The sequence below is a fragment of the Lagenorhynchus albirostris genome, chromosome 6 (genome assembly GCF_949774975.1).
Source record: "Lagenorhynchus albirostris chromosome 6, mLagAlb1.1, whole genome shotgun sequence".
Taxonomy (NCBI): Eukaryota; Metazoa; Chordata; class Mammalia; order Artiodactyla; family Delphinidae; genus Lagenorhynchus; species Lagenorhynchus albirostris.
In genome coordinates, this window is record NC_083100.1 from 19,107,689 (window position 1) to 19,130,034 (window position 22,346).

Genomic DNA, 22,346 nt, shown 5'->3' on the forward strand with positions numbered 1-22,346 from the left:
TTTCAAGGCCCTCTGCCTCTACCCCTTCTTTTGCCTCTCCCGCTTCCCTCTTAAGCATTTTCTTTTACTTCTTGTGTTGAACAAGGGATCCATTTCAATGGATTCCCAATTCCATGAGTACTCCATGACCAAAAAGGGGTTGGAGTTCCCCATGTAGAAACCCTGTCATATTTGAGTATTTATTGCTGTCAGTTGGCTACTTAGAGGTCCAGTTAGTTACCGGCATCCATCGAGCACCCACTGTATACAAGGGGCTATGTTGGGAATAGGACACACCAATGTCAGACAGGATTGGAACATTCCGAAGACATGGTCCTTAGGTTGCTGCTTGTGTTCCTTATGTCCCAGGATCACAGTGACTCCTCTGGTCCACTGATCCTTGTTCCACCTCCTTCAGTGGTGATGTGTTCCCTGTCCTTGCCCTGTCCTACAGGACTGAAGCCATACCAGTGTCCCGAGTGTGAGTACTGCACGAACAGGGCCGACGCACTGCGCGTGCACCAGGAGACGCGGCACCGGGAAGCACGGGCCTTCATGTGTGAGCAGTGCGGCAAGGCCTTCAAGACACGCTTCCTGCTGCGCACCCACCTCCGCAAGCACAGCGAGGCCAAGCCCTACGTGTGCAACGTGTGCCACCGTGCTTTCCGCTGGGCCGCTGGCCTGCGCCATCACGCCCTCACCCACACTGACCGCCACCCTTTCTTCTGCCGTCTCTGCAGCTACAAGGCCAAGCAGAAATTTCAGGTGGTCAAGCATGTGCGCAGGCACCACCCTGACCAGGCTGACCCAAACCAAGGCGTGGGCAAGGACCCCACCACGCCCACGGTGCACCTACATGACGTGCAGTTGGAGGATCCCAGCCCCCCTGCTCCTGCTGCTCCCCCCACTGGACCTGAGGGCTGAGGGCCTCCCCCACCTCCCGACAAGAAGAGGGTGTGGGCCCAGGTGTGCAGACTGGACCCAGAGCTAGCCTGAGGAGCTCAGGGCCAGAGGAAAGGCTTGGCTTCAGGGTGTCAGAGAGGCTGGAACCCTCCTGGGACTCTGGCTGTAGTACTTGGAAGTTGATATAAAAGAAAGACCTGGACCACAGATTGACTTCTGTTGAGGCACATTGTGTTTTTAACCCGTGAGTTCCTAATCTCTTCACCATCACTCCACCAGAGTCCCTGGCTATAAGGTCGTGGTTTACCCATTTCATCTTCTCTTTCCTTCTTACTACGTCAAGTCCTATTTTCTTTCAGCATCCTCAGAACAGTTGTATCTAACTGCATGTGCTGTTGTGCCCACTGCTCTATAAAGCATGGTTAAATGATTAGTAGCTTATATAGACTCGTCCAAGTCCCTGACCTAACACTGCCAGGCTGTCATCTCAGTCTGCCCTGTCCCCTCTCAGGCCTCTGTCTCTCCTTTGTCTCCTTCCATCTTCACTGAGTGATTGATTCTGAAACGCCCAGGCCTGCCTTCTCTCTGTTCTCAAGCCTGAATCAGCCCTTGCCCTGCTCCCTATTTCTGAGTCCCTTTGTCTACCTGTAGAGGGACGATTGCCACCCACTAAGCCTCCTCGTGGAAGCAGCTTTAATTCGGCACCATCCTGACTGGCTCAGCTGCTGCACTAGAGTTAAAGCACAAGGATAGGGTGAAAGACAGACAACTGGGAAGGTAAATCTTTAACCCAGGATTCTGTCAGTGCCTCACAGTGACTGTATAATTAATCATCTAAACTGGGACACACTGGGTAAATTGAAGAGGGTACTATTAATAATTATGCTGAGACACCAGACATAAACCTGGACTATTCCAGGCATACTCTTTAGGAGGGCTGGGATCACATAACTCTTTGTCTCCTCGTTTTGCCCTGTCCCTTAGAAGCCATACTTGCAGTAAGTGCAGGGGGGGCCCTGGAAACCCTATTTTTCCACCTTTTCCCTATCCCAAATGTCCCCCAACCCTCATATCTCCCCTTCTTGCCCAACAATGAGAGACTGTACTCAAGCCAAATTGAGAGAGAAGCTCTATTTATACCAGAGGGGATAGGGAGCAGCAGTCCAGTGGAGACTCTGAGGGCTGTGTAGTGTTCTCTTGACAGTCGTAATACAGTCTTGGGGTCAGATCTCCTTCCCCAGCCTTTGCCTGGGGAGCCTTGGGGCTTGATTTGTCCTTCCCTTGGCTCTGGACTTTGAGGAAGTTAGAGGTGGAGGAGATAGTGCCTCTGAGGGTTTGTCTGCCCCAAGCCCTTCTCTGGATTTCTAGTTGCAATCTGCCTTTGAGCCAGAGTTGGTGTGAAAGTGTAGTCCTAGATCTGGGTATGGTATTGAACCTATAGCAAGAGGAAGGAAGGAAGGAATTCCAGTGTAGAGTGTGCAGAGGGTAAGGACAGGAATGATACCAAAGGCTGGTGAAAACGAAGAAAGGGAAAAGAAAGAAAGTGAAAAATCAGGTCCTAGATTTGCTTGTCAGGAAGGATGAAGTAATTTTGTGCCTAGGAATGCACAGTCCAAAGCTTGGTTTTCACCACCTCTGTTTGCTTTCTGGAGCATCCTTCCAGGCTTTTCTTACCGTCTAAAGCCGATGTACCCACTCTTCCCGTGAAGTGCCCACCTTAAGATTCAACCCCCTCTAGCCCTTCCCGGGTGCAGATGTGCACGAAGATGGAGGCTGGGTGGAGGCTGATGCCATCCTTGGAGAGCAAGTGTATATGGCGGTAACCTGGAAAGGGGGGCGGGGGACGGTATTAGGAAGGCAGCCCAGAGCTGGGGTGCGGGCCAGGGGTGGGAGGACTGGCTCACCTTGTTGCATGCAGTTCCAAGGCAGGGTGTACTGACCAATGAAATCGTTTCGGGATTTCCAGTCATAGTCTTTTACCACAAAACGCAGCAGGGCCAGTTCAGGTACCAGGACCCGGAAGCACAGTGTCTGCCCCCAGTATGGATTAAAACCTGAGTGGGGGAGGGTAAGTGAGGGAAGAAATGAAGGAACAGACATTGTTGACCATGTTGGGTTGCTTTCCCCATGTTCTCTCGCTTAATTTTCATAGCATTTTACAAGTGAGGAGATTGAGTGGGTAAGCAGTTTGCTTAGTCACTGGAGCTTGTAACTGAGAGGCCTGGCTTCAGACCCAAGATGTCCAAGTCCTTATTCTTTGTCCGGTTCCACACTGCCTCCCATGAAGGTGGCGGGAGGGGTGATGGACTGTGCTTAATGGAGGGCTGGATGGTAGGAAAACAACAGCCATGCTCCGCCCACTTTCCCCCAGCACTGCCCAGTCTCACCATTGTTCTCCACGTAGCTGGTCTCTTGCCGGGTTGTGTCTTGGCGGACGCCAAAGATCTCCACTCTTACCAGTGGATCCACAATGGACTCCTCTTTGGTCTTGTCCACTTTGGGGAGTTGCTGCCCACTGATTACCTGCAACCAGAGCTCTGGAACCTCACTAGTTCCTGCTCAGCCCAGCCCCCGTCCAGCTCTCACACCCTTGCGGGGGAGACACAGGACCTTGCACTATAGCTTTGGGGTTTGCAAAGCTAATTCTCATGGGTAATATATTCTAGTACCTCACCTGCTATTTAAAATGCATCCAAGTAGAAATTTAGCAAGGTTTGAAAGTAGGTATTTTATGACAGCAGCCCTTCTATAGCGCTTACTATGCCCTAGGCACTGTTGTAAGCACTTCAGATTAACTAATCACAACAGCCCTGAGAGGTAGGCAGTATTGTTACCCCAGTTTTGCAGGTGAGTAGACTAAGGTTAAGGAGTTTGCCTAACGTTACACAACTAGTAAATGGGTTTGAACCTAGGCAACTGGCTCCAAAGTCCATGCTGCCTCATGAGGAACTTTTCCCCCATTACACTCCTGTCAGTCCTAGCCACCCACCCCTCACCCCTTCCACCCACCACCCTCCCTGGCTTCTATCCCAGTGATCCCAGTTTCTTCCCAATGGTTTCTCTTTCCATTATACCTGGATTAGGAGAGTCTGGGCTTTGAACGGACTGATGGGCCTCTCAGGGTGGAAGGAACTCTGGGCGTCACGCAGGAAGTCTGGCTTCAGCACGTAGCCGGAGCCAGCATTCTGACGGAAGAGCCCATCACACAGGTCCATCTCAAGCCCCGCAGTCTGCATATTCAGAGCCACTGAGGGCCCGGGGAGAAAAGGAAAGATTCACCGTGGGGGCCATCCAGCCCATCTTTCATGGAGCTAGACAGACATATTGGGTGTAAAAGGGCTGCAGGGAACACGATGGAGAGCATCTTTCTCAGCCTAGCCCTCCTCTCGGAGCACTCCCTGGCCCTGTTGCCACCCAGGGACTTACTTCCCACCCGTAGCTCTTCCACTCGCTCTTCCCTGTCCCTACTGCCCCCTCACCCATCTGGCAGCCTGCATTCCAGAACTCCTGGGGGTTGTAGTTGGATGAATCTGTCCTCAGGCCACTGGGATATACACGGCTTAACTGCCAGGTATTGTGCAGCACAAACTCATTGCCTGCAAAGAGGGTGTGGGTAGGGAGATGGTAGTGGGTGGGGTGGATCCTCCCACTTCCCTGGTCTCAAGGACCCTGCCCACCCAATTCATTCTTTGCAGCATCTCCTAAGGCTATGCCTATCTCTCTTTTATGCAGACCATCTCCCACACCTGTCTTACTCCTAGAGCCTTGAGCCCACTGTTAATACTCCCATCCCCGTACCTGGTCTGAGGAGTTCCTTGGCTCCACCATCCCTCCTTAGCTCCCTCATCCTCTTGGGACTCATCTGCCTGCCCATCAGACCTGACTCTAACCCATCCCAGTTCCTTCCGTGTCCCTCCCTTTTGGTCCTGACCAGCCTCCTTGATGAGGCTCTTGGCCTTGGCTTCAGAGAAAGATGATGTTTCATAGAAGCGGTAGTGCTCCCTCGAATGAGTGAAGCTGTAGAATGTGACAGCCTTCAAGTAGACAACCAGGGCAGAGAGGGATGGACATAAGATGGGCTTGGATTTCTGGAAAAGGAGAAAGTAGAGAGGAAGATGGAATTGAACCATTAGCAATCTGAGAGGGAAGAAGCCAATGGCCAAGATCTGAACTTCTCCGCCCAACATAAGGCTCTGCCCACTGCCTCCCCACTGTATTCTCCCTCCTGCCTCACCTGCTTTGGAAAGAGAAGCAACCCAGGCTTGGAAATAGGAGCCTGGGACATAATCTTACAACACATAGGCGGACACAACAGTGGGCACATCACAACCTGAGGATGGGAATGGCAATAAAGGCAGTCTATGTATACTGATGGGATCAGTTTCAGCCTCTGGGCTTGAAGGATTACTTTGTAAGTAACAGGTTTTTAATTTATTATTATTATTATTAAACAGATGTCATACTCCCTACCTCTCATCTTTTAAAACAAATAAATAATTTTTTATCAAAATGCACACGAGGGCTTCCCTGGTGGCGTAGTGGTTGAGAGTCCGCCTGCCGATGCAGGGGACGCGGGTTTGTGGCCCAGTCTGGGAAGATCCCACATGCCGCGGAGCGGCTGGGCCCGTGAGCCATGGCCGCTGAGCCTGCGCGTCCGTAGCCTGTGCTCCGCAACGGGAGAGGTCACAACAGTGAGAGGCCCGCGTAGCACACAAAAAAAAAAAATGCACATGAGCCCAGACAGATACGTCAAGGTATACAGATGGTCATGGAAATCACACCTGGAAGGATGTGAGAGTCCCAGAGTAATATCTATAGATTTTTCTCCTGAATTCCCATTTCCATCCCTGGGCATGGCAGCAGGTTAGACAACACAGCTCCAGAGAGAACAGTATAAGCTAGAAGTCATCTGAGCCAAGCAAATGCACAGAAGAGAGAAATGCGGACTTCAGAGCAGGATCTCGGTGGTCCCACCAGTGGTGCCCCTTCCCCACCTCTTCCTGCTCCTCCTCTGGCTATTTCTGATCCCTCTTCAGACTCACCTTTTCCAAGAAGCTTTCTCTAACTAAGCCGACTTTAGTTGAGGTCACAGCAGTCACTCTAGTAAGCCCTACTTACCCAATATAACACACACACGCACGCATGCACGCATGTACCCATCAGTGGTTTTCGAACTAGCCTTCAAGGAGACTGGGAAGTAGCACAAAGATGTCTCAGAAGTCACCTGGGAGACCCAGGAGAGAGCCAAAGGGGTGCTTCAACCAGGAGGGCTCTGCATTTATCTATTTTGTATACTGAGCTTCCATATAAGATTTCATTAAAAAAAAAAGATTTCACGGCCCAAAGAAGTTGGAAAGCCACTGCAATGTACCTATATATGGCAATCTATATAGTGATGCTATGTACGCATTCTTATGCCTCTATCATTGGAGGCAAGGAGCATTTTGCTCCTTGGCCCTCCACCCTGCCTGGCTCCAGTCTCTTCACATGCGGGCTCTCAGCTAGTGGTACCCCCTGATCAAATGCCAGAGCAGAAAGATCACTCTCCTGGCCTACCTTCTTTTTGTCCTTACTGCGAGGGCTCAACTCCTGGGGCTCAGACTCCATCTGGGCCTCCAGCTGCAGCTCAGCCTCCTCCAGTTCAGACTCTGGCTCCTCCTCCTCTTCCTCAAGATCCTCCTCAAGCGTTTTTAACTTCTTTCCCTTCACAAGGATCTTCCTCCGAAGCTCCTAGGGGACAAAAATGAGGGGGCCTGTCTACCTATCTCATCTGGAACCCTCCTGGGGATCATGCAGGTCCCACTGCTCTCAAAGGCACAGGAAGTGAGTGAGTGGTCAGAAGTTCCCACAGGAAGGCTTCTTGATACATACAACAGGGATTTCCTATTAAGCGAACCTGTAACATCTCTATCCATAAGGAAAAAAATACATGCAGACCCCTACCTCACATTTGACACATGAAGATTCCTCACAGATTAAAGATTTACATGTAAATATAAAGAACATAAGAGTATTAGAAGAAAATACAGAATCTTTCTGAATAACCTTAAGGTGGTAAAGCCTTTAAAAACATGAGATGGGGCTTCCTTGGTGGCGCAGTGGTTGAGAGTCCGCCTGCCGATGCAGGGGACATGGGTTCGTGCCCCGGTCCGGGAAGATCCCACATGCCGCGGAGCGGCTGGGCCCGTGAGCCGTGGCTGCTGAGCCTGTGTGTCCGGAGCCCGTGCTCCGCAACGGGAGAGGCCACAACAGTGAGAGGCCCGCGTACCCCCCGCAAATAAATAATAAATAAATAAAAACATGCGATGAAAACTCACAAGACATAAAAATAATTGGCAGATTTGACTACATAAAGATTAAAAATCTCTGAAGATGTTATAATGACAAAAAGAAAAAGTAGCCTGCAAGGGCAGTTCCCTGGCGGTCCATTGGTTAGGACTCCGCACTTTCACTGCCGTGGCCGGGGTTCATTCCCTGGTCTGGGAACTAAGATCCTGCAAGCCGTGCAGCGCGGCCAGAAAAGGAAAATAGACTGCAAAAAAAAAAAATTTCCAAAACATTATCTTTAACATTTAAAAATTTGTTATATATCAATAAAAATTATAAACCCTGGGCTTCCCTGGTGGCACAGTGGTTGAGAGTCCGCCTGCCGATGCAGGGGACACGGGTTCGTGCCCCGGTCCAGGAAGATCCCACATGCCGCGGAGCGGCTAGGCCCGTGAACCATGGCTGCTGAGCCTGCACGTCCAGAGCCTGTGCTCCGCAACGGGAGAGGCCACAACAGTGAGAAGCCCGCGTACGGCAAAAAAAAAAAAAAAAAAAAAAAAAAAAAAAAAAAAATATATGAAAAGACATTCATGATAGATATTGATATTATATGTGAGCTATAAAAGGGGAGGAAAGGATGATCCCATTCACGTTTTTTAAATGTGACCATATATACACATACATGTCTATATAAGCATTTAGAAAATCTTTTGGCAGCCGTTATGGGAGAGGCTGAGATTATGGTGGGGGGGCTAGGCTATAATTATGAACTATCAAGAAAAAAAGATTTTCCATTAAAAAAATAAAGTAAATAAATGTCTTTAAATTTAGAGAACTTTACCTAGAATTCTATGTTAAATTAGATTTTTTTTTTTTTTTTGGTTGCGCCACACGGCTTGTAGGATCTCAGTTCCCCATCCAGGGACTAAACCCGGGCCACGGCAGTGAAAGCCCGGAATCCTAACCACTAGGCCACCAGGGAATTCCCTGAATCAGATTTTTAAAAAATTGAAGTTCTCTCCAAGGATATTAAAGAGTAAGATGGTCCATCTGAGGGTGAGAAGAAGGGAACAAGATGGGCATGGAAGAAGGAGCCAAGGTGGGGCAATAGGGAAGCCATGGCAGAGCCTGGGCTGGGGGAGCATGGTCCTACCTCAGGGGAGGGCAGCTGAGTGGGAAGCTGCCCATCCAAGGTGGTGCTCAGTAGCTGATTTCCCAGGATCTCTGTCAGATGGCGTGCTATGATCTCCTGCTGTTCCCAGCTGCAGTGGTTCTCCAGGGACAAGATGACTGGATAGTCTGATGTCTTATGGGGAGGGAAGGGCATGCTGGAGCCAGAGTTCTGAGGCCTATAACCTCCTTGCTTCTCCAGGCCCCCCTAGTTACTAACTCAACTGAGTACCCTGATTGCCAAGGTCCTCCAACCCCATGCCAGGCCTCAAGGAGATCTTCCTGGGTCTGGGCACCCCACATCTAAAAGTCACTCTTGGGACCCCAAATCTCAGATCTGTGCCAGGTCTGACCCAGGTCCCTCTGGGACCTTTGCGTTTTCAGGCTCAGAGTGGGAAAGCCAGGCCATTCCCCCAGTTATTTGTTCATGTTACACTCTCAGGCTTTCATCTCCAGATTGCTATTGTCTCCCAGCTCTACCCACCACTTTCTCTGTTTCCTCATCCACCCTCTCCCAGATGGGTGACAGAGTTGTTAGAGGTAATAATTACTAATCTCTAGCAATTAGCTCTATGACTACTAGTAACACATCTAACACTTATTCATAATAATCCCTTAATATTTGCCTGATGCTTCACAGTTAAAATCTCTTTTACACATATGCCATTTGACGTAACCTCCCCTGCAGCCCTCCACCCTCCCCAGACCCAGAGCCTCTTCCTTCAGATCCTCTTGCCTCATCAGTATTTCCATCCTGAGGCTCCTACCTGGAAGGCATACTGTCCAATGGCGGCCACAACATCTTTGAACGGGATGCGAGAGGTCAGTGTGTGTCCGTGGTAAACAATAGGTTCCCCGCTAGGTCCATCCCATATATCCACCTCCACGCAGCGGCATCCTCGCTTCAGGGCCCTGCAAGAACCCCACCCCCCAGGGACAGGAGGGGTCAAGGTCTGATCTTCCACCTAGGGACCCTCTCTCTCCATCCTGAAGAGAACAGTGCTTACCCGCACTTACCCATCAAGACTCCACCAAGCTACATCTCCACGGACCCTTCTCTGTCTACAGGGACAGGGCTGCAGCTCACACTGATCTCCACCCACCCCCACCCAGCCCAACTCACAATCCTCCCTTAGCGAGCCATCACATCCTGCCTTGGGGTGTTCTGCTTGTAAATCGTTATACGACACCTAGTTATTCAAACTGTCGGTAAATTTACAGTTACTTTCTCTACTAGACTTTCTGGGGAAGTTCCACTCATCATGTATCCCTTGAAGCTACTAGTTCACTACAAGGATATCTTGACTATTTGCTCTAATCCACGATTAAAAGCAGATACCATTTATTAGCTATTGACACATGGATTACCTCATTTCATCTTCACAACAACCCAGACAGAATAGGCATTGTAATCATCTCTGTTTCTCAGATAGGGAAACTGAGGCATAGAGAGGTTAAATATTTAGCCCTATAGTCCCAAGTGAGGGAGCTAGTATTTGATCTCAAATCGTCTGACTCCAGAACCTATGTGTTTTTTTTGTTGTTTTTTTTTTTATTTGAAGTGGGCCTCTCACTGTTGTGGCCTCTCCCATTGTGGAGCACAGGCTCCGGACGCGCAGGCTCAGCAACCATGGCTCATGGGCCCAGCCGCTCCACGGCATGTGGGATCTTCCCGGACCGGGGCACGAACCCGTGTCCGCTGCATTGGCAGGCAGACTCTCAACCACTGCGCCACCAGGGAAGCCCAGAACCTATGTTTTTAACTCCTCTTCTCTACTGCCTCCCATTTAAGATTTAGTTTATTTATTTGTTCACAATAAATCTGTCAGGACCTCTGAGTTCCAAGAGAGTTTCATAGCCTATGAGAGAGAGAGAGAAACTCCATTTACCCACAGGGTTTCCATACCACTCTCCTGCCAGTCTTCAGTAGCTCCTCCATGTCTCTCAGGTATCCAGGGATCCTCAGCCCCAAAGCCCCCCACAACTTTTCAATCCCTGTTATCGCCTGACAGCAACCCCCAACTTCCCACAGATGTTCCTTTCTCATGAGCTGGACCCTTTCACCCCTCGGCCCCACTGCACCGTATGTATCCCTCCACGCTGCTCTGGCCACAAAGCTGGTCTCCCACTAGGTAGGTGTTGTGGGAACTGCTGATGTAGTACTGGTTCAGGGGCTGAGTCATATCCTGGTAGATGGGGAGGCAGGTCGGATTGAAGATGTCTCCGTCCTTTGAGTAGAGGTAGCTGAGGAAGCCATCCATGCTCAGCACATGCCGCAGTTTGCCTAGGGTGTGGAGTAGCTAGAGTGAGAAGTTCTGGTGACAGCACCCAGCACACCTACAGGTGGTTCTCCACCCCAGCCCTCTCCAGGGCCTGGCCTTTCCAATGGTGTCCACTCCCAGCCTCCAGATCCCAAACTTGCCCCATCCAGTGTCTGTCATTTCAATCACCCCCACCCTCAGAGAACATTAAATCTACAAGGGGAATCATTAAGATCATTCTAGTCCAGTGCTGTCCAATAGAACTTTCTACGATGATGGAAATGTTCTATTCTGCACGGCCCGATACAATAGCCTTTAAATACATAAAGCTACCGAGTATTTGAAATGTAGCTGTGCAACTGAGGAACTGAGTTAAAATTTTGATTTTAGTTACAGTCATCCCTCAGTATTCACAGGGGATTGGCTGCAAGACCTCCCCCTTCCCCACAGCAGATACCAAAATCCGTGGATGCTCAAGCGCCTTACATAAAATGGCATGGTGCAGTCGACCCTCCGTATCCACAAATGTGGAATCTGTGGATACAGAGGGCCAACTGCAAATTAAATAGTCACATGGAGCTCTTGGTTACCATAATGGACAGCGAAGTATTCAGTCCAAAGGGCTAATTTCATAAATGGGGAAACTGAGGCTCAGAGAGGATCAAAGTCAAAGACTTGTTAGTGACAAGGCCAAGGTACCTGTGTTTTATTTCCTGGGCTGTGTAGCTGCTGCCAACTATGGCCTGAGGGTTTCTTCCTATCGTCAGTTCCCATATGGTGCTTTGATGAGTGTTTGTCCAACATCCCCTTGGACTACACTCTGAGGCAGGGCCCTGTTGCTCCTTCCAGAGCCCTCACCCCCTCAGCACAGGCTTCATATAATAACAACAATGATGGCTAACAGTTCTTGAGCACTTGCTCTGTGCCAAGGACGTTACATGCAGCATCTCTCTTAATGCTCTCACCAACACGAGCAGGTGGATGTAACATGATCTTCCCTGAGAGGTTAGGTAACTTATCCCAGGGTCACATAACTAATAACTAATAAGTGAAGGAGCTGGGATTTGAACCCAGGCAGCCAGATGTCAGAGCCACGCTCTATACCACTGGATTGTACAGTCTCACTGAGGGTAACATTGTTGCAGGGGAGACAGAACAGCTTGACTCTCATGCCCAGCTTCCTCACTCCAGGTTTGACAAGGCCTGAGGATGGTGGAAAACGGCAAGAAGTTGGGCACAAAGTTTCATTCTTGACTGTAATAACTCAAATCGCTAGGGTAAGTCCATAGTTACTAGGTAGTTTTCATGTACATTATTTTTTTTTATAAATTTATTTATTTTTGGCTGCGTTGGGTCTTTGTTGCTGCACATGGGCTTTCTCCAGTTGCAGCGAGCTGGGGCCACTCCTCGCTGCGGTGTGCAGGCCTCTCATTGCGGTAGCCTCTCTTGCTACAGAGCACGGGCTCTAGAGCGCAGGCTCAGTAGTTGTGCCGCACTGGCCTAGCTGCTCTGCGGCATGTGAGATCCTCCCAGACCAGGGGTCGAACCCTCGTCCCCCGCATTGGCAGGCAGATTCCCAGCCACTACACCACCAGGGAAGTCCCCATGTACATTATTTCATTTGATCAACAATTATTTTACAAATGAGAAAACTGAGTCTCCAATAGGTTAAGTGACTCTTGCCCAGAGTTACTCAGTTACTAAGAAGCATAGTGGGGACTTGAGCCCCCGTCTCCTGACTGATACCACACTCTGCAGCCAGAGTGTAGTATCTGATAGTCAAGTGCAAGGGGAAGGAACACCAAAAGTGGTGGGAGGTAGAATAAATGTAATGATGTATACCGGATCCTGAACCGAAAATAGAGGATCCTATTTCTTAGCCCACCAACTTCCTCTTCTATTTAGTTTCCTGAAATGATTGCTTTACAGCCCCTTCCTTCTCTGAGCACCCACATGAATCTGGAATCAGCGATTCCAACGCTTTCTGTTTGACTCTGCATTTCATGAGGGCACTGTACTTGTCTGACCTACTACTGTATTTCTGGTGCCTACCATAGGTCCTGGCACGTTACAAGTACTCAGTGAGCATTTGCTGAAGTAGTGAGTGAATGAATGAATGAAAGGGAGTGGGAGTTGAGACCTAGGAAACCTGGGTCACCTGTCCAGCTCACATTCCTCCCATCTCTAATCCTTGTTCTCAAGAGAGGCACCAGGTAAGAGTCAGATGACCTGGGTTTGAATCCCAGTTCCTCCTTTCATTAGCTGTTGACTCTGAGCAAGTCATTTAACTTTTCTTAACCTCAGTTTTCCTCTTTTGTACAACTGACAATAATAGATCCCACTTCCTCAGGTTGTTGGAATGATTTGAAGGGAAAAACATGTAGAGATATTAGCACATTATGGGATACTTAGCAAAGGCCCAATAAAGATTATTGGGTTTGATTTACAAGGATATAGTGAGGACTAGAAGAAGTAAGAGATGTAAAATGCCTTGTAAGTCACTTAATATTAGTAATGTAAATTCTTCACTTTCTGCAGGGAATGGAGGGTAGGACGGTGTCTAGTAAAGGGGCAAAGAGAAAGGTCTGAGGGCAGACAGGGCATATTTTAGCTGTGCTTGTAAAGAGCTAAATGATTGGCCACCTCATCATCCCCCTCAGCCAGGGACTGACTAGTTTCCCTGCTCAGGGGCTTAGGACTCAAGAACCACTTGGAGAATTTGGAGAAAGCCCAGGAAAGGATAGAGAGCCAGCATTTAAAGAGACAGCCAACAGGAACCGTGAAGGGAGCTGGAGGAAAAGGAATCACATGCACTAGAGAAGAGGCCAAAAGCAAGAGGACCGGGCTACCCTGATGGTGCAGTGGTTAAGAATCCGCCTGCCAATGCAGGGGACATGGGTTCGAGCCCTGGTCCAGGGAGATCCCACATGCCACGGAGCAACTAAGCCTGTGCGCGTGCCACAACTACTGAGCCCGCACTCTACAGCCGACGAGCCACAACGACTGAGCCCGCGTGCTACAACTACTGAAGCCCGCGCGCCTAGAGCCTGTGCTCCGCAGCAAGAGAAGCCACCGCAATGAGAAGCCTGCGCACCACAACAAAGAGTAGCCCCTACTCACCACAACTAGAGAAAGTCCGTGCACAGCAACGAAGACCCAACGCAGCCAATAAATAAATAAATTATTTTTTTAAAAAATAGCAAGAGGACCAAGGATTTTCCGTTTCCACTGAGGACAAATGTTGATATCAGGAAGAACTTCCTGAAAGTGAAGGATGAGAAACATGAGCGTGGTGGAGGAAAGGGGACTTATGGAATGTTCTTCCTCCTGAGAAATCCAGCACTACAGAGGAGACTCCTGTCTTATGTGGGCAGGAAATGGCTCTCTCCTTCCGAAAGAGTGGTTGAATGAGATGAAGCTGATTGGGCAGGGGGCCTGGATAGGGATGGACTCAGCCTTCCCTTAGTTAAGCAGAAGGCTGCTTGTCTCTGCACCTTTCTAACCACAGTCCCCCATCCGGCCCCCACGTCTGGTGCCTCTCCACCCTTGTCCTCTTACCGCTATCTGAAGGCTCATAGCAGTCGATGAGTTCTAGAGCAAGGTCAGAAGCCCGTTCTCCTTCTTTCTGCTCCTCTTGGAGAAAATCCACAAATTCCAGCAGTGTCAGCTTCTGCCCATCAGATGAAAACTTTTCAAACAGTTCCTGCACCTCAGGACGCTGAGTCAATGACTTATAAAACTCTACAAATTCTTCTCCCTCCAGAGTCCCAGACTGGGATGCATCTGCTCTCTGCAAAAGAGGGTTTAGAGGAGAGTGGACAGACCCTATTAACAGCAGATTTTTTGGCTTTGACTTGCCCTGTAAGGGCAATATTACTGGTGGAGCCAAACGTGCTTCCACAGAATTCCTGACATTCAGTGTTCATAGAAGAAGCCACTTCAGTAAGTAAAAAGCAAAATTTCAGCCATACCATTTGCTACTGGAGATAATTTTCAACCAGAAAGAGTTAAATACCCCAACATGTCCCTAAAAGATCAGAAGATCCCTCCTCCTATTTACTCACCTACCAGTTGGAGTTTTCCACTGTACTAGGCACTTGTGAAATTCTGGCCAAGGGCAGAGAGATCCCTGAGGTCTGATGTAATAATATGTTGTTATTTACCTTTCATAAGTTTATGAGTCATCTTTCCAACAAGACTGAAGGTTAAGAACCATGTCCTGCCCACACTTCCCATTGAGCCTGGCATAGTGCTAGGGTGAATAGGAGAGATTCAACCAGATGAGTGTTCCTTGAGAGGGTCAGAGGACTTCCGGCCAAGTGAGAATGTGGCCTTGGCTAGCTTCTGCTATTCCTTCCCCAGAAGACTCACCTGGAAAAGCTGGAAGGCATGGTCTTGGTCCATTTCCACATTCATCAGGTGCAGTAACCGCTGGACTTCTCCGAAACTCATCCGACCATCCTGGTTTTTGTCTCCGTGCTGGAACCAATCACTCAGCCATCCAGGTCTGAGTCAAGGCAAAAGCACTGAGTGTGTGTTTGTGTGTGCAGATGTGTGTGCACGTTCATCCATTGACATCTGCACCCCTGTCTTTGTCGCCAGTCTCTCCCCAATGCCAATTCATTTTCCACATTAGTTTCTGGAATAATCTCCCCAGAGCACCGATCTACCTTGTCCCTGCATGGCTCAGGTGCATGCGGGGACCTCCCTCTTGCCTGCAGAAAGAAGCCCAAATTCCTTAACATAGAAGTTAAGATCTCCTTCACCCCCATGATCTGGCCCCAACCTCATCTTCTCAACACATCACTGACCTCCCCGTACCTCAGCCAGACTCAGCAACTCCCCTGCTCGCTGATGTCCCACTCTCTCTCCTGCTCTTCAGTTTCCCACCTCTGGGCCTTTACTCATGCTGTTCCCTCAGGCAGGAGTACCTTTCCCTCCTCCTCTCTTCATGTTCAAATTCTACTCATTTTCAAGGCTCAGCTCAAATGCTACTTCCTCCCTGAAGCTTTCTCAGAACCATCTCAGCTAGAAATAAATATTTCTCCTTCCTTTGGACACCCACATATCATCTAGAGTACCATAACACAGCTAAGGTACTTAAAGTATTTATACAATTCTATTTTCTCTACCGACAAAAACAGTATCTGATTCTCATTAATCTTTGTATTCCTAAAGGCTGGCATAGTGCCTCATACATTCTGCTTAACAGATGGTGAATGAATGAATGATCTGGCATAGAAGGTGAATACAATCTAGGAAAGTTGAAGTGAGTTGACCCCACTAAGCCCTCTAAGGAGTTGCTTCCCATCCCTATTGTAGTTAATGTCACTGGGATCTTCTGTTCAGCTCTCAGGATCAGCACCTAGTTTGGTCCTTTGCCTCTCACTGTCCCTTCCCCCAATCCTGGGGGCCCTGATTCCTGCCCAAACTCTGCCTGGCTATGCTTGTGCCATCGCAAGCCTCCATTCCTCCCTCAGTATCTCAGCCTCACTTCGGCTGAGTAGTCCTTGCCCACCCCATCTGGACCCTCGGGCTTACCTAGCCCTGTGCCCCCTCCCACCGGTCCCTAGCCCTGCAGCATCTGGCTCCTTCAGTGACCCGTGGAGCCCACTCTGACTCCATCCTACTGATACTGGTCCAGCCGCTCCTGTTGGTCCATGCTGGTGACAAAGTCCACCAACAACTGGAGCCCCTGCATCCAGATCTGGGCCTCCTCGACACTGTTGGCCACCAGGTCCAAGTTGGAGCGGCGGCCATGGAAGACGATGGTGAAGCCCTGCTCCAGGGGGAACTCCTCTGCCAGGTTTCGCAGCAACTCAGACTCGTGGCCCTCACGCACTGTGTCCACGTCGGATATTGAGACTGCCGGAGAAGAGGCAAGTGCGGGCACTGAGGAAGAGGGTCCGCCAAATTGCAGCAGCTGAGGGTCAAGGACCAGTACTCCCCTCTTTTCTCTGAAGCCACAGGAGGAGGGACCCCAGCCTCCACAGGTTGGAACCCCCAAAGCCTTAGTACAGGGAGATGCAGACCCTTGGAATTCAGGATGCCACGAGTCATTGCTGTTTTCATAGGCAGCACGGCAAGGGGCCTGTTCTGGGAGTGGCAAGACCTGGCTTCCAGCCACCAGCTGGCGGCGTGACATGGGCCAAAATGACATAACCCCTCAGTGCCCTCATCTTAAATAAGGGATGGTCCCTTCCATGGCCAGTTTACATGGTGATCACAGGAGGACTGGCGGGGCTGACAAGTGGAAACACACTTGCAGGTAGAAGCAGTTACACCAAAGCATGATGTGCCCAAATTCAATTCTCCCATTCCAGGTTTGAGGGCTTCCTCTTTCCAGATGTCTGGGAGGGAGCCAGAGAAATCCTTCCCCCCACTTCTTCAGCTGGAGCTGGTGTGGATCATGAGCTTTGGTTATGTCTCTAAAGTAGATTCTCTTAGATGTGTCCTGTGATCAAATTTTTAGAGGGATCATAAAGTGTTTGGCCAATAGGATGCACATTACTATGACACATTTATGATATTTAGAAGTATTCATTATAATGACTAACATTTATTAAATGCATCCTGCTTTCAGACCTCATGCTAGGTGATTTATACATTAACTTCTTAAGCCTCTGTAACATACTGGACAGGTACTGTTTAATCCCCATTTTATAGATGAGGAAACTGATATTAGTTTAAGTTAAGTAACTTGTCCAAAGCCAGTCAGCTAGAAATTGGGAGAGCCAGGGCTTTAATCCAAACATTCTGATGCCTGAGATCAAGCTCTAATAATAATAATAATAATAGTAGTATAATAATATATAATCTATGATTTACTGAGCTTTATTATGTGCCAGGACTCTTCGAAGGTCTTTGCATGCGATAACCAATTTGATCCTCATAACACACTTAAGAGGCAAGTACTGTTATAATTTCCATTTTACAGGCTCAGACACAGACACAAAAGGGGCAGCACAAGGGCACGTCATAGGACACTGGTCCCTCCCCCTGCTCTCAGGCTGCTGGGTCCTCAGGGTTCTATCCACCCATGTGCCCGCCCCTAGCTATCCACATCACTCACAGCTGGGCTTGGCCCTGCCTCCGGCCTGCCGGGCATGCCAGACTGTCATGCCATCGTCCTGAAGTCTGAAGTATCTTAGCTTCTTCCAGCTTTTGGACCTCACCTTGCGCATCAGCGTGCCTTTCTGCATCAGCAGCAGGTCTTGATTAACAGGCAGCCCTGAGCCAGGAGAAGCAGGGACTGGGTAGCTGGCGGGGAGGGTGGAGGGCCCAGGAGGAGCTCTTGAACAGGGGTCCAGCCTCCTCCCTGTCCCTGGGCTGTCTCCCCAAGCCCTCTTCTCCTGCAGGGGTACTCACGGCCTTGCAGCAGGGATGCCATCACCCACTGCTTCACCAGCTGATGCCAGAGTCACCTAAAGGAGCAAGGAGCAGCAGCAAGAGGCTTTAGGTTAATCTCGGGGTCTTAGAATAACAGATCAGTGGAGGAAGAGAAGGGAGCTAGTGTTTCTTGACTGCACACTGTATGTCAGCTACTTCATCTACATAGTTTGTAGCTCTTTTTACTTCTGATTTGAGTTTGGTGATTCTGAGGCTTAGAGAGGCTAAGAAACTTGCCTCAGTCACACAGGGACTCGGAATTTAAACCCAAATATATCTGATTTCAGAGCCTATGCTGTTTCCCGCAGCCATCTCCGACAGGGCCACACCAGGGCTTTCTGCCAAATACCCCTTCCTTCCCAATATCCTGCTATCCACGAGGTAATGCTGACCACACGTCTCAGTTCCCCATTATTAGGAATCACCAACTTGCTGCCTGTCCCCTTTCAGAAACTAGACTCTCTCTGCATCCTAGCCTTCCCTTCTCCAAGTGGAATCGTCCCAGCTCCCTCCTCCGGAAGCCCTCCCCATGCTCCCACGTAGGTCATCCAGCTCCAGAAGGGCTAAGCCAGAGTATTTCTTTTTTTTTTTTTGCGGTACGCGGGCCTCTCACTGTTGTGGCCTCTCGCGTTGTGGAGCACAGGCTCCGGACCTGCAGGCTCAGCGGCCATGGCTCATGGGCCCAGCCGCTCCGCGGCATGTGGGATCTTCCCAGACCGGGGCACGAACCCGTGTCCCCCGCATCGGCAGGCGGACTCTCAACCACTGCGCCACCAGGGAAGCCCCAGAGTATTTCTTTTGTCTCTTCTACAACGCTTGGTGCTGCACCTACTTAAATAAGCCACTTCTACCTTCACATGATAAAGTACATTTTATACTCCTTTTCATAAAAGTAATTCTCACAGTTTTAATGGACCAGATAAGTTACATAGTCTCAGAACTGCATTTTCAAGTTTTCTCTACCTACTAAAAAAGAGTTCCTACCTTTAAATATGTGCTGTCTAATTTAGGACTGGTTAGGTTGTCCTAATAGCTAACAACAAACTTGCCTTGAAAAGAACTAGAAGATTTGATTTGTGGCCACTTGGATTCTAGCTCTGCCTCAAGAAGAAATATACTCGACTCTTAACCAAATCATGCTGAAACTGGCCAAGCCCATGAAACATAAAGCTCTATGCTCTTGTATAAGCAAAGGATCTACACTTGAATAAAAATGTTGTGGTTTTTAATTAATAAGTTTAACATTTTGACAGTGGTGAACATCTAAAAAACTGAAAGAATCCTTAAACCAATCATTCAGTTAGTACTCCATTGAAACATCATGCAGTTCAACTCCCTATGTTTTACAAATGAAAAAGCAGAAGTCCAGAAGTATGATGTGACTTATCTGAGGTCACACAGCATATTAGTGCCCTATCTCCCTTAAGTAGGAAGAGACTATAAAGTCACCCAGGGTGACTAAGTCTTCAGGAATAATGTGGAGATCACTGAGAATACAGCTTTCCTGACTGCAGGACCTAGAGAAGGCTTTCCAAAGGAGTAGAAATGTGCAGGGAATCAGTTTGAGCCTAAGCAGAAGAAATATCTCAAGGCAGCTCTCAGGAGAGCAAGAACCCTGAGACAGTTCCAACTGTCAGGGAAAGGTTTTGCTGGCTGATGCCAAATGCGTAAGCTTGGGTGAGACCAGAAGAAACCTCTGATTGAATAAGGAAGAAAAGAAGACAGAAAAGCATCCCTGCTTTGCTGGGTGGGGATGCACAGTTTGGAATCTGAGGTTTACAAAAGCTGTATGAAGACTGAAAAGTAACAGGTCTTTCTTAAATGTCTTAGGTCCTCAGACTCTAAGGGAGGTTGAGGTAACCCGGGCTGAAGCCTAATCCCCCTTGCCAACATCCTGCCTCATCTCTCCTCTGAACTTCTGGGATGGGTGGGCCTTGGCCCTGGAAGAAGACAGAATTACCTTCCCTTATGCCTCTGTCTGGGAGCCTCACCATGATGTCCTGAAACATGGGAAGCCTGAGAACAGAGTCCAAGTGCTGGGACACCCCTATTTTGCTGGGACACCCCTACCTCCTCTCAAACCAGCCTTAGAAAATTATTTTAACCTCTCTTGTCAAACTCTTCCAATCCCAGAGCTCGGCATGCTCTTCCAATCCTGCTCCCACTCCTGAATCACTATTTTAAACCTGTATCTAGGTGACATGTGGCCATTAGAGGGCCAATTTCAACTCAGGGAGCCACAGAATGTCAGAGCTGGACTGCATTTTATAGAGAAGGGGACAGAGGACTAGCTGAACTGCCAGTCGCCTAATGAATTAAGTGGCAGAGCTGGGACTAGAACTGAGGTCTCTATATGACCACCTCAGAGGTCTCACTGAGACTCTGCCCTTAGAAAGGGCTTTCTCTAGGAAGCAGATTAAAGCAGAGATAAGACTGAATGAGGGACATCAGTGTTTTGTCTCTCCTCCCCATCATTTTCTGTTCCCACCGTATTCCACTTAATAGCCCTTCTTTTCTATCTTTCCTTTCCCCATTCTCTGCTTGACCCCTTCCTTTTCCTTTCTCCCCAGCTCACTCTTCTCTTCTCATCCTCTCTCTGCCTCCCTGTTTGCTCACTTAAGTCAGCCTCTCTTTGCTCTCCTCTTCTCATCCTTCTCCTTATACCTTCTCTTCATTACTCCTTCCTCTTTTGTTTCTCTTCTAATTCTCAATAGCTCTGGTTCTCTTCCGCTGTGAGGAGTTTGAGAGCCTGGAAAGGGGACACTTGGGTTCGGATACTGAGTATCACATCCCTCTGCTCGGCCTCATTTTCCCCTGTATCCTAGGAGACTGACTAAACAAACCGCCCAGAGAATGAGACTTAGAACCCAGGTGTTCTAGGTCTTGGTGTTTCCTTTGGTGCCTGAAGGTAGGATGGGAAGGATGGTCACAACTGATGTAGGTGCAGTTAGGAGAAGAGGGAAAAAGGATTTGGAAGTGGGGGCAAGAGCAAAAGGCAAGGAGCAGAGGATAATGACTGAGAGTAAGAGAGATTGGGTCTTAACTGTTTACTCCTAGGCACATATGTGGAGATCCTCGAGGATATGGATAATTACCTCTATAACACAGATGAGAAAATAGAGACACAAAATAAAGTGGGAAGTAGCCAAGGACTGCCGAGCAAGATTTGGTCCTCAACTGCCAGGTGGCTTCATGTCACCTAGAGATGGACTTTGGCAGAGTTGCCAATGGCGCCAATGGCTAATAGTGGAATTCACGGTGTCTATGGTCTCTCTGAGGGTAGGAAGGAAGAGAATCATTCTGTCTACTCTCTTGCTTTGGAGCAGGATTATGACAGACCTGGTTCACATAACGAGGACAGAATGGGTCATAGCCCTCAGAATGTTAGAGCTTGAAGACTCCTCTTTTATAACACATCAATCCAGCAGTTCCTGGCTATATCAATATCTCCTGGGAAGTGTCTTAAAATAGAGATTCCTTAGCTCCACCTCAAATCTACCAGATCCAGATTTCCAAGGATGGGGTCCGGGAATACTTATCTTTAATAAGCACTCCTGATACACAAGCAAATCTGGGGAAGCCTCCACTCCCTCTGATCATAGATCAGGAAGTTGTGGTCCAAAGTCACAGAGCTAGTTAACGTCAGAGTCAGGACTAGAAGCAAGTGCTCTTCCCAGCACAGCACTCTAGCACACCAACAAACCGCCCTGGGTCATCGAGCAGGCTAAGAACCAGGCATAGAACTCAAACCCTGGCTCTTTCCAAGGAAGTCTCACAACTCTCCCTATTACCAGGGGTTTCTGTACTCCCCATGGGTCTTGGCCAGCCCTCATTTGGTAATCCTCAACAATCTGTAATTGAATTTGTGCTAAAGCGTGGCTGCTCCAATTCTCTCTCTTCCCTTACTAGGGTGGGGCTCACCTCTGAGTGGTAGCCTGGGTAGCTAAGAGGTCCTCATATAAAGAGGTGACTGATACAACCAGCAGGAAAACTGTAAGTCAAAGAGGTTAAGCTAGAGAAAACCAGGAGGTCAGAGCCCTGTAGGCCTGTTCAGGCAAAAGAGTCCAGGGTATGATTTAGTCAGGGTGGGTAAGCATGTGGAGGGCAGAGTTAGGGACTCAGACAGGCCAGAGCTTGGAGCAGAGGCTGGTCTGAGCCTCCAGGCCCTTACCGTGGGCAGGAGAGAAGTCCTGTGTCTGAGATCTGCGACGCTCTCTGCTGTGGGCCGAGGAAACCCAGGAGGGCTCCTTTTCTCCTTTGCTTCTCTTGCACTCACTGGCTTCCTCCCCTCTTCTGCTGCAGTTTGCTGCTGTCACTGGCAGACTTACAGTCAGATAGAAAGAGTAGGGTGGGGAGAGGTGTGAGCGCTCTCCTCAG

General features: G+C 49.0%; 2 protein-coding genes across 9 annotated transcripts in view; one reads left to right on the forward strand and one right to left on the reverse strand.

The window, feature by feature from the left end:
• The window catches only part of ZNF142 (zinc finger protein 142), a 22,222-nt gene extending 16,875 nt beyond the window's left edge, over window positions 1-5,347 (forward strand). For all 5 annotated transcript variants that reach the window (XM_060152108.1, XM_060152107.1, XM_060152105.1 and 2 more), the window contains one exon: window positions 434-5,347. In XM_060152108.1, coding sequence (XP_060008091.1) covers window positions 434-903 — 470 coding nt within the window. In that variant the 3' untranslated portion in view covers window positions 904-5,347. The remainder of the gene's footprint in view (window positions 1-433) is intronic.
• Window positions 1,999-22,346, reverse strand: PLCD4 (phospholipase C delta 4). 4 transcript variants are annotated; one of them, XM_060152111.1, is made up of 17 exons: window positions 22,141-22,346; window positions 17,949-18,004; window positions 17,653-17,811; window positions 16,217-16,445; window positions 14,952-15,081; window positions 14,139-14,370; window positions 10,402-10,603; window positions 9,087-9,231; window positions 8,303-8,455; window positions 6,439-6,612; window positions 4,814-4,970; window positions 4,362-4,478; window positions 3,957-4,129; window positions 3,270-3,405; window positions 2,787-2,936; window positions 2,599-2,706; window positions 1,999-2,317 (listed from the first exon to the last, which is right to left on the reverse strand). In XM_060152111.1, exons 2-16 carry the CDS (start codon window positions 17,968-17,970, stop codon window positions 2,600-2,602), a joined length of 2,286 nt encoding a protein of 761 aa, XP_060008094.1. In that variant the 5' UTR covers window positions 17,971-18,004; window positions 22,141-22,346; the 3' UTR covers window positions 1,999-2,317; window position 2,599. The 4 variants fall into 4 exon arrangements, with proteins under 4 accessions (XP_060008094.1, XP_060008095.1, XP_060008093.1 ...); XM_060152112.1 differs by lacking the exon at window positions 2,599-2,706; XM_060152110.1 differs by having other exon boundaries at window positions 1,999-2,706.